We start from the raw sequence: 11576 nt of genomic DNA, 5'->3' as shown, positions 1-11576 counted from the left end.
ACGCCCGCACCTCCAGACTCAGTAACAGCTTCATCCCCAAGGCCATAGCTGCTATGAACCGGTCCTGCTGAGCCGGATGGTCAAAATGCACAGTGATCCGGCACAGATCTACTTGCACTTTATTCTGTCTTAAAACTGTTACAATTTGTTTCGTTGGGTTGTTGTTGTTTAAATTAATACTGACTAGCTAATTAAATTATTGCATCGTATGGGAGGCGCATTCCCAATCTCGTTGTACCCCTGTACAATGACAATAAAGATAAATTGTATTGTAAGAATTCAATTGTTCTGTTTGGGACATATGACAATAAAACACTCTTGACTCTTCATAAGATCATGAGTGATAGTAGAATTAGGCCATTCGGCCCATCATGTCTACTCCGCCATTCAATCATGTCTGATCTATCTCTCCCTCCAAACCCCATTCTCTTGCCTTCTCCCCATAAGGAGGCCACCTACTCTTGAGAAATAATAGGTGATGTTTTGGTTTGAAACCTTCTTCCAAGTAAGCAATCACTCGTAATTAATTGCTTTGAGATGTTTTTAATGAAAGCCTCTATTGTGTTCAATAAAAATGTAGGAGCATATCTAACAGTTTGCTGAATCGTTCTCCTCACACACGACAATGTTCCTTTAGACGGGGGCTTGGCTGGAAACGTCGTGATAAACACAGCAAGTGAATGATTGGGAGCTGGGGGGGAAAAAATCACGATGTGAGTTGCTATGGAAATTGCTGAAAGAGCAAATTAAATAATAAAGTGAAATGTTCTCTTGCCTTCCTCTGCTTCATGGAATTAGGTCAGTGGTTGTGGGCCCGGCCTGGCCACCACGCGTGCGCCGGACTCAACGCCCTCCCCAACGCGCACGCGCGGAACTAAACACCTCCTTCCGGCCGGTGAGAGCTGCGGCGCATGCGCACGATTGAATCTCCCGCCACCAGCTCGGCGCCCGCACGTCACGCCAGCGCGGGAACCGGAACTCAGCGCGGGCGTTTCAGCGCCGGCGATTTACAACAGGGGAACGGGCAAGAGGTTTAAATCACAATCTGCAAATGCCCAACGCGTATTACACATTGCACAGTCCACAAAGTGTAGTAAACCCTCATGGAAGAATTGAAAAAAACTTGTTAATCTAAAGAACGTATTTTCACAGGAAGCTATTTTTGCACATAAAGATGGGCGTTTGGACAAACCGGTTAACTCTGGTTTCGGGTGGTTCCCACGCCTGCGCAGTTGCCTCGCGTCAAAACCCCCAGCAGCCTCGCTCTACAGTGTATTTGCCGGGAGTAAAACGGGAGTGCGCGCATTGGTGGATTAACTGATTATAATTTTGCAAGAATGAGGACCAAGTGATAAAAAAGATGTGGGGTTTTGCGGCCGAGCGAGTCCGGACTGTGACGGGGGCGGCTGCTGTCGGCGGTGCGCATGCGTGGCCGCGGGGGTGGAAACGAAGCTGCGCCTGCGCTGTGCGGCGGCCTGCAGCGCGCGTGCGTGCGGGGCGGAGAGAGCAGAATGCCGGGCTGTGGTGCGCATGCGGGCGGGGCGTGACGGCGGCGCTGGGCGGCAGTGCGCATGCGGGAGGGGCGCGGCCCGGCGGCGCGCACGCGCGGGGAAGGGCGCTGGCGGGCAGTGCGCATGCGGGGAGGCGGGCCAGCGATCCCAGGGTGCTTCAGTGGACAACAAGGGACGGAAGCGAAGGATCGCTGGCCGCCCTGAGGAGAAAAACAGAGAAAAGCAACCCGCTCCGTGCCAGAATAAACCCCGCGCTCCGTGCCAGAATAAACCCGCTCCCTGTCAGAATAAGCCCCGCTCCGAGTCAGAACAATCTCGGTGCGCCGCCGATCGGCAGTAGTCGGGGAGCAGTGGGCGTGGGCGAGGCCCGCGGACCCTCCCGTCCTCCCTCCGGTCACCATGGTGCAGACGGACAAAGTTCCCCCGGGCCCCCAGGACGGCGGCGGCGGTGGCAGCAACAGCGGCGGCGGCGGAGACTGCTCCCAACCCAGCCCCTCCCCTGCTCCCGTCCCCGCGGCCGATGTTTGCCTACCCGTCCCGCCCGGCGACCCCCCTGCCACGGCCGAGCCCGGCCCCACTGACGCCGCCCCCGAGCCCACCCTCGTCGACGGCGGCCCCGACAACCGGCCGGCACCGCCGCGCACCGACTCTCCCGGCGGCAAGAAGAAGTTTCTGTGCGGCGTCGTGGAAGGTAAAGGGTTAAATAGTAGCGAGCGCCTTTAAAATGCCCAGGTCCCGATCGGCGGCGGGTGTAACATGTATTACATTAATGTTGCACCATACAGGCGGCTCAGCCTTTATTCCTCGGTGTGGAAAGCACGGCTTGTTTGTCCCTCTGGGTCCTCCCTGCCGCCGGGGGAGGGGCGGCGTTACTTCTGAGGTCATAGCATCCTTTAATTCTATCTCCCATGAATAACAACATGCACTTGGGACGTCCAAGGGTGTAGAATTATTATTGTTACCTGTACGGACTACAGTAAAAAAGCTTTGCCTTCCAATGAAAGATAATACTAGGCGCAAGAAATGTGTGGCATCACAGTGACGCAGCGGTGGAGTTGCTGCCTCGCAGCACCAGAGATCCGGTTTCCATCCTGACTACGGGTGCTGTCTGTACGTTTTCCCGCGTGCGTTTTGTCCGAATGCTTTTGTCTCCTCCTACATCCCAAGACGTGCATAACTCAGCGGGATGGACAGCATCTCTTGAGAGAAAGAATGGGTGACGTTTTGGGTCGAGACCCTTCAGACTGAGAGTCAGGAGAGAGGGAGACTAGAGATCTGGATAGGTAAGTTGTGAGAACGACAGATCAAAGCAGATGTTGATCAAGGAAATGTAGAATGGTTTATTGTTAGTTATAGGGAAGGTGACAAGGGCATTCAATCAGGAAAATTTAATCAGGAGGACAGTGAAACTCGTGACGATCGGTGTCATAAGGTCATAAGTGGCAGGAGTAGAATTAGGCCATTCTGCCCATCAAGTCTAATCCACCATTCAATCCTGGCTGATCTATCTCTCCCTCCTAAACCCATTCTCATGCCTTCTCCCCATAACCTCTGATATCTGTACTAATTAGGGATGGATTAAACCAGCATCTGCAGTTCCTTCCGACACATGTTTGTAGGTTAATTGGATTCAGTAAATTTTCCCATAGTGTAGGATAGAACAAGTGTCCAGGGTGATCGCTGGTCAGTGCTGACTCGGTTGGCCGAAAGGCCTGTTTCCGAGCTATATCTCCAAAGTCTAAAGGAACTGCAGCTGCCAGCTTACAAAGTCAAAGTGCATGAGGAACTCAACTGGTCAGGTCGCATCTCTGGAGAAGCACCCTTCTTCGTAAATATAAGCAAGCAAAATTCTACAGAGCGAAGAGAATGGTTGAGAGAGAGAAATATAGTTTCTCACCATTGTAACATAACGGTTCCAGAGGCAAATGTCCAATGTCTACAAAGGGATAAAGGTGAATCTGATAGTACCCTAGCTTATGGAAGGACTGATCAGAAACCTAATAATGGAGGGGAAGAAGCTATTCCTGAGTGGTGGTGCGCACTTTCATGCTCCTGCATCTTCTGCCGAACGGGGGTGGGATGTCAGGTGGTGGGTCTTTCAGCTTATCTTCAGATCCACTGACCTGCCTCGGTTGCCATGAATCCAGTTGAAGATTTTTTTTAAAAATGCAAGCTGTCTTATTAAAATGGAGGTGAGGAATGTTTGAGGATTGCAGATCTTTTTTTGTGATTCTCTAACCTGATGAACTGTGGCAATAGGATTCATGGTTATGAGAAAAGGCAGAAGAGGGGAACTGAGGACAGGATCAATTGAGCCACAGCTTTATTGGGGGGGGAGCTCAAGTGGATGTTTTGATGACTGAGGTTTATTATTTCATGTTAGTCCAGAAGCAATGGCCTGCAGTGGCAAGTACGCTCATTAAAATGCCTAGTTTGTGCTTGAGGGAAGATTTCCATGCTGATTGGATTCTGTATATGAGCCCAATTTATTTTATCCTGGATTCCTTCAAAAAAAATCTCAGCAAAGTTTGTTTGTGGTGGCGGTGGGGGGGGGGGGGAAGGAATTAAGAATGAACGATTCATGACGGTCAAGTGAAACGTGAACTGGTTTTAGCATGAATGGTTTATCATCCCTTTTCCATACCACTGCTGTTTGATTGAATGCCTCTGAAGATCAGAAGGCCAAAAGCAATCACTGAATTATTTTTCCTACTTGTTTGGATTTAATATCTACCTTCAAATGTTTGCAGTGGTCCTTGAAAGGTTGCCAAATCTATGGAAACAGTAATGGGTGGTAGGGACTGAATTATGGGCAAGGCCATATTAATAAAATATGGGTTCCGACCTGAAACTTTGTCGATCCATGTCCATCTGGGATGTTGCCTGACCAGCTGAGTTACTGCAGCACTCTGGGTCTTCTTTTGTAAACCAGCAGTTCCTTCTATAATCAATAAAACCTATTTTACTGTTAAGCACTTTTATCTGATGTCGGAGTAGTAGAATATATTTTCAGCATGGTTGTTTTGGTGAGAACAGCTATCATTTGGTGACCTATGATAGCTGTTGAGAAATTAGAAGGAGCTTTGCTATTCGACAATCATGGAGTGCAATATTTTTTTTGCAGGGCCAGGTAGTATAACATTATGTGATCATGTTATAAATCAGTTATTTTTTTATGGTCCTGAAGCTTCTCAGTATTTGCATAATGCCAGTTTAATATTTGAAAAATGTAACCTGGCTGTAATATCCCATTTTAAAAGGATGACGGATATATAATAAACTGTCCAGTCAATTTCTTGACACGGTATTAAGGCGGTGTAGTGGATAATCTAATGACTGAGGGTAAATGCTATTAACCCAAGTTAAGTCTGACAGTTTGCAGATACATGCAATGTTTGGTTCCATAATTGCATCATGAAAGAATATTTGGTTTATAAACCATGTGACTAGTTTTTGTTTGGCAAAAAAAACATTAATTTTTGAGCTAGTTTGAGCTAGACTTGAGAAAAAAAGGGTCTCCTTTACGGTCTTTGAGAATTCAGCTAGTTATAAACTTTAGACGGATCATGGGTAACTGCAAGGAACTGTGCACACATTGAATTTTCCCTGTGCGGGCCAACTTTGGGCTTTTTTTGACAGATAATTGGCAGACATTTTGTTTGTAGTTTTCTTGATGTGAGACTTAAAGTTCTGCTCCAGAAGTGACCAAAATAGAGAACACAAAATGTCTGCTCTAAAGTTTTCTTCACCCTGTGGGGTTTTAATTGTTCAAATTTGTATAGCTGAGTCACTGACTAGTTTTGTATTAAGATCAGGACTTTTCCTTTGTGATAGTGTATTTATCAGAAAAGTATGATTGATAAATTATAGCATTTTAACATGTTCAATTGAGCATTATCTCTTTGCATTTTGTTTCAAAGATTGTTTGAGTAGTTTACTTGCTGTGGCTGAAGCAAGATTAAATGCTGTGGGTTGATAGCAAGTCTTGTGTGATTGCTGAGGAGTTTTTGGTTAGCCAGAGGATTCTAATGTTGGTAATCCGATTCATTGCATTTTGCCTCAAGCCCCACAACTTAAGAGACTTATAATGTAAAGCAATTGCATTTTTTAATGCTGGATATGTTCACTGCTCTGACTGCCTTTTTAAAAAATGTGTAATTGTCATTGCCCACTTTGTTGTATCCCTTTTACTACTTTAGAGCTTTTGCTGTGTGATACGATAGTTACAAAAAAGTGAAATCATTTGATCGCTTGTAATTCTCTTCAGTTTTGCATCTAGCCCTATACTGTTCAGTTCTCTTTTTTTGGCCATTAGTGCAAAGATTAATAGCAGGATCTTTGCCTATTTGATCCAATTTCCGAGACCTTTCCAAATTGATTTTTTTTCTCCGTTTCCTTGAATTGTATTATTTAATATTCTTAATATTATCTTCAATCCTGGATTATACTATATTTTTGAAATAAGTATTTCATTTGTGCAAAATGGCACCTAGTTTTGATCATTTATGTTCTGTAGAATAGCTAACTGACTGAAGTAACTCTCTAAAAGGAGAAGTGTTGCTCAAAGTGTGCCCTGATTGGTTTATTAAGTCAGCAAACCTCATCAGTGTCCCACCACGAGACGAGTGGTATCTCTTTGATAAATGAGGGAGTTTAATATATTTAATGCAGTATTGGCATGGCAGTGCAAGTTAGGATTTCTGAGTTAATTAAAGTCAACTACACCCAACTATTTCCAAAGTTGATGAAGCCAAATTCTGTTATAGAATCTCCAATAGACCTCAATATATGAATGGTGATCTTGGTAAGCATTGTACATTACTGATTTAAAATAATAAAGTTGATGAAATGTGATTCAGTTAGTTAAATAAATGCTGTAAACCTAAGCAGGTTGCCACGACTAGCTCAGTTTCTAAATTATTAGTGTGAAGCTGAATAGTTTGAACTTTGCAGTACAGCGCTGACGTAAATCTATTGGGGTTTGGGGTAATTTGGATGATAACTGGCTGGAACAATGATTCTCCATATGGCCATTTTGCCTAATGTGATCTAATCCTGATGTTAAAACACCCATCACACCATGGCTACTTTCAACAAGACTCCTAATGTATCCGTTTTACTCAATTATTTTAAAGCCTTAGTGTAAAATTAAGCACTGTCTCATGTTGACATTTTGATCATTTGCAGAATGCTGGGTAGGAATACTGGTGCCTTTCCTCCTCCTAGGCGCTGGTGAATTAAACCTACTGACACAGTATTACCATGCCTATGAAATCTGCTTAAACTGTTCCAGTCTCCTGCAACAGCTGGCAGCCTGCTATTTGGTTCGCTGCCACATTCCTTTTCACTTTAAGAATAAGATTTAGAATTATCCCTTTGTCTCCCCTGCATTCAGTCTGTGTAGCCAAACCATGGGAATTGTGGGTTAGAGAATCATGGTATTGTCTGCATCCCCTAATTTGTTTTCAAAGTAGTCTAGTCATTATTTTTATTCGGGTGTCACTTTGCTAAACCCGGTTGCAGATATTCCATTTTATATTGCAGAATAAAAGTAGCAGAAAACAAGTACGTACTAGCGGTGTGGTTGCCTGTGCCACAGATTTGCCTTTGTACATTAAGAAGGCAAAATTAATGAAATGCATTTACAAACTAATGCTCTAGTAATATTGCCTGACGGGTGAAAGGGAGTACTGGCCAACAATATTTTGTCGTCATACAGCACCAAAATAGATCCCTCGACCCAACTTGTCAATGCCAACAAAAGATGTCAATCTAAGCTAGTTGCATCTGGCCCACATACCGATAAATCTTTCCTACCCTTGTTCCTGGCCAAATATCTTTTAAACATTGTAATTTGTACTTCTATTGCTTCCTCTTGCTTCCTTGAACCCTTCATCTTCTCTGTTGGAAAGTTGCCACCTTAGGTCACTATTAAGTCTTTACTCTCATATCTTGAACCTGTCCTCTAGTCTTAGATTCTCTAGAGCTGGAAAAAGAACAGTAACCATACACATTATAACGTGGGAAAAGTCCTAGCCTCTCCAACCCTTCTTTTTAACGCAAGTCCTCCGATGCCAAAAACATCCTCGTGATTTTTTTTGCACTCCTGAACCTGGTGCCCTGACTGATGAAAGCAAGCATGCCAAACAGTCTTCACCACCCTGTTGATCTGTGTCGCTATGTTCAGGGAGCTTACTTCTACTCCTGGTTCTCTCCGTTCTACAACATTCTCCGGAGTCTTATTTACTGTGCAAATCCTGTCCTGGTTTAATTTAACAAATTGTGACATCTCACACTTATGCGAGATACATTCCATCTGCCATTTCTTGGCCCACTGTAGCTGGATGATTGCAAAGGGTTGGCTATGTTTACGATGCAGGGATGCATCCAATCTTTATTATCAGTGTTATTTCCTGATCCCCACAAATCTGTGCATGTGGCCAGAGGTGACTTGCATGTTTGTATTTCATTCCCTCCTTGTTGATGTCCCTGTTCTGCTGACATTGACAAGAATGGTAGTGCAGCATTCTGAATAAAAGTCAAATTTGAAAATTCCATTTGTAAGAAATACTAATTGTTTGAAAATGGTGTCCACTAAGACTTTTTGACTAATTAACTGTAGGTCACAAAATGGGAAGTGGAATGGCCTGATTAGACGGCATGATATCCTCCTAGACATTCTGTTCCCTATTGGAATCATTGTGACAGCTTTTCTCTAATAACATTGGGCACTCACTTGGAAAGTTTGTTTCCTTTCAATCCTGTATATAGTCTTAATCGACTGCTTTGATTACCCCCAGGACCCTATTTTGTTGAGGCGTATTAATCTTTCAGGAATATGTATAATCTCCCATGTCTACCTATTCTCGGTTTTGCTTTCTTGAGGATGGTTTGATTAAACTCAGTGAATACATTCAGTGTAGGAAAGAACTGCAGATGCTGGTTTAAATCGAACATAGACACAGAATGCTGGAGTAACTCAGCGGGACAGGCAGCATCTGGAGAGAAAGAATGGGTGACGTTTCAGATCGAGACCCTTCAGTCTGAACTAGGGTCTCGACCCGAAACGTCTCCCATTCCTTCTCTCCAGAGATGCTGCCTGACCTGCTGAGTTACTCCAGCATTTTGTGTCTACCTTAGCTGTTTCATGGTGTTGAGATTGGTAATTAGAATATAGCGATGACTGCCAGGACTCTTATTGAAAGTATTCTGACGGGATGCATCTCTGCAGTGTATGGCAACTGCACCGATCTTGACTGCCTGAGTCTACAGTAGTGAACACAGCCATCACAGGCTCATCACTTCCTTCCATCCAGTCCATCTTCACGGTGCATTGCATCAGCAAGACTGGACCATTAAGGATGTCTGCCATTCTGGCCATTTGTCACTTCTACCTTCTGGGAGAAGATACAGAAACTAGAAGGCTTGGATGCCCAGATTCTGGAACAGCTTTCCTGTTGCTATCGGACTCCTGAACCAATCACCTCTTTCACATCCACCTTCATGGAGCTGCTGTCACGTACTCTTACCCTTGACTCTACCCCATTCGGTTAGTCTGTTATTTCAGAGGTTTTTTGGCACTGCAATCTTTGCACCATTCTGCAGTTTGGCATTTGTTCAATTTATCGTTGTATCCATCATTACAATCAGCTGTTTACTCTGAGTTTCATGTGAGCAAGGAATTTCATTACACACTGATGTACGGTCCAGCACCCCAGTTTAGATTTCTTTTCCAGCACCTTTGGTTCCAGAGCCTTCCCGGATTACCCGTTTTGCTGGACCAACAGATGTCATGGGCCATGTGTAAGAAGGAACTGCAGATGCTGGTTTAAATCAGAAATAATCTCGACCCAAAACATCACCCATTCCTTCTCGCCAGAGATGCTGCCTGTCCCGCTGAGTTACTCCAGCTTTTTGAGTCTATCCAGAGGTCATGGACCTCCAGGTGGAGTGAAACGTTACTGGAAGGGTCCGCTTAGGCTGCTGGGGTGCTGAGATACCGGCCCACAAGTCAGCCTAAGAACTCGGGTATGGGAACAGATCCGCTGGCTCCTGCTGGGCCGGAGTTTCGGGGCCCTGGCTACAGGGGGCTAATTTGCCCCGCTGATCGGAAGTCCCGATGAGATTGAGATCGACCACTTCACCCAGCCTAGGTAGCACTTTTTTTGGGGGGATGTCTGGGGGAATTTCAATTATGTTGGCATGATTCTGTCTGGGTTAAATGAGGTGCTGGTGGACTGTATATGACAAAAAACTAATCTGAATGTGGCCTGTCTGTCTGCTCCCCATTCATAAGGGAGAGCTTATCTTGAATCTTCAGGACTGTGGTGCATTGGGTGGGTGGGGGGATGAGTAGAAAAGATGATTGATCCAAAAAAAATAGTGGCATCACTGGTTAATTGGGTATCCCTTTCGAGATGGGCGAATGTCCTGCAGAATGCAGCTGATAGAGCTGCTGTCTTGACAACAGAGACCCAGATTTGATTCTGAACTTGGGTGCTATCCATGTGGAGTTTCCACGTTCTCCCTGTAACTGTACGGGTTTCCTCCGGGTGCTCCGGATTCCTCCCGCATCCCAAAAATGTGCTGGTCTGTTGGGTAATTAGCTGCTGTAAATTGGCCTTGGTGTGCAGGGAGTGGCTATGAAATTGGAGTAACATGGAACTACTTGAATGGGTTTACGTTTACTCAGTGGGCCGAAGGGCCTATTTCCATGCTGTATCTTTCAATCAATAAACAAGAGTGGCTATTTTCTTACTAAATGAACCTAAATAGCCTTTGAACTTTCCTCGTGCCTGTCATGGAGTTTCAACGCGGTTTGTTTTTATTTAGAGCGTGACCAGAAATGTGAGTTCAGACAGCAACCATATGTCACAGGCTGTCTGAATGCAGGGGGTGGGATCTGTGTACTGAGCAGTTGACATTGACTGTGGCTGATACTCTTTCATTTTGGCCTCCCACTGCATGTAAATGTGCCAGTTCTATTTGGCAACGTGGGAGCATATTTGGTTTGATGTAATAGTGACTAGACATGAGTAGTAAAGGAATCTGTTGCCGTGTTATGTGCTTGGTTTCGAGATCACTAATTAGCAACCCAACTGTTTAGTTTCTGGCACTCTGCTAAGCACACTGCCTACAATGCAAAGGATCTCATTTGTCATCCTTCAATTGAAACAAAAATTGTGACAACATGCCTCATGCCAAAATGTTGGGATGCTATATATCTTTTCAGTACATGCTTTAGGATTGTACAATATTTGTAAGATGTCTCCCTCTGCAGTGGCAAAACAACAGTGATGCCATTCAGTTCAAGAAAGGTTCCATTTAATAGATTTTTTTTAACCACTTAATTTCCCACGGCCAATTGAGAAGGGATAATATTTACACGCAATAATTTACGAGATACTTGCTCGATAAGTGCTTAATTTTAACATGTTTCCTATTTATGGCGAAGGTCAAAGCATAAGCATGTTCAGCATTGTATAAGGATTACTGGTGGATTGGAGCTGGTGATGTGGCAGTTTTGCTGTGAGGTTATTGGCTCTTGGGTTGCCAGGGCAACACTTGTTCTGCATCAAGGAATTTGGGAACAGCTGTTTGTGTGTAAATGGCTTGTGTGACCTGGGTTTAAAACAGCGTGCCGTGCGCACAAAGCAGCCTTCACCGCTCAATTTCCCAGTTTAGTGTCATGAAAGCTGAAAGCATAACTACTGTAACCAAACACATAAAAAAGCAACAGATTCGTTTACTAATTGTGTCTGTTTAAATGGGTGGGTGGGGGGCATATTGAAGGAGAACAGGATTGCAGAGCTAGGTGACCAACTACTGTGGAGGGATGTAAAAGCAAGGAAAAGATTTGTATGTGTTTTCGGATGTGTTGGGAGGCACTGCAGATGCTGGTTTAAAACGGACGACAGTCACAAAAGGCTAGTGTAAGAAAATAACTGCAGATGCTGGTACAAATCGAAGGTATTTATTTCACAAAATGCTAGAGTAACTCAGCAGGTCAGGCAGCATCTCGGGAGAGAAGGAATGGGTGTCGTTTCGGGTCGAGGCCCTTCTTCA

General features: G+C 44.7%; 1 protein-coding gene across 2 annotated transcripts in view; it reads left to right on the top strand.

Moving 5' to 3' along the window:
• Positions 1-1636: 1636 nt before the first annotated feature.
• oga (O-GlcNAcase) overlaps positions 1637-11576 on the top strand; it is a 46654-nt gene continuing 36714 nt past the window's right edge. The window contains exon 1 of one of the 2 annotated variants that reach the window (XM_078413289.1): positions 1637-2202. In XM_078413289.1, the coding sequence (XP_078269415.1) occupies positions 1911-2202 (292 nt within the window). In that variant the 5' untranslated portion in view covers positions 1637-1910. Of the gene's footprint in view, positions 2203-2585; positions 2795-11576 lie in introns of those variants that run through there. The other variant, XM_078413290.1, reaches the window with a different exon arrangement.

The sequence above is a fragment of the Rhinoraja longicauda genome, chromosome 16, assembly GCF_053455715.1.
Source record: "Rhinoraja longicauda isolate Sanriku21f chromosome 16, sRhiLon1.1, whole genome shotgun sequence".
NCBI lineage: Eukaryota > Metazoa > Chordata > Chondrichthyes > Rajiformes > Arhynchobatidae > Rhinoraja > Rhinoraja longicauda.
The sequence above is the reverse complement of the archived record's forward strand: the minus strand, read 5'-3'. Positions and strand labels throughout refer to the sequence as shown.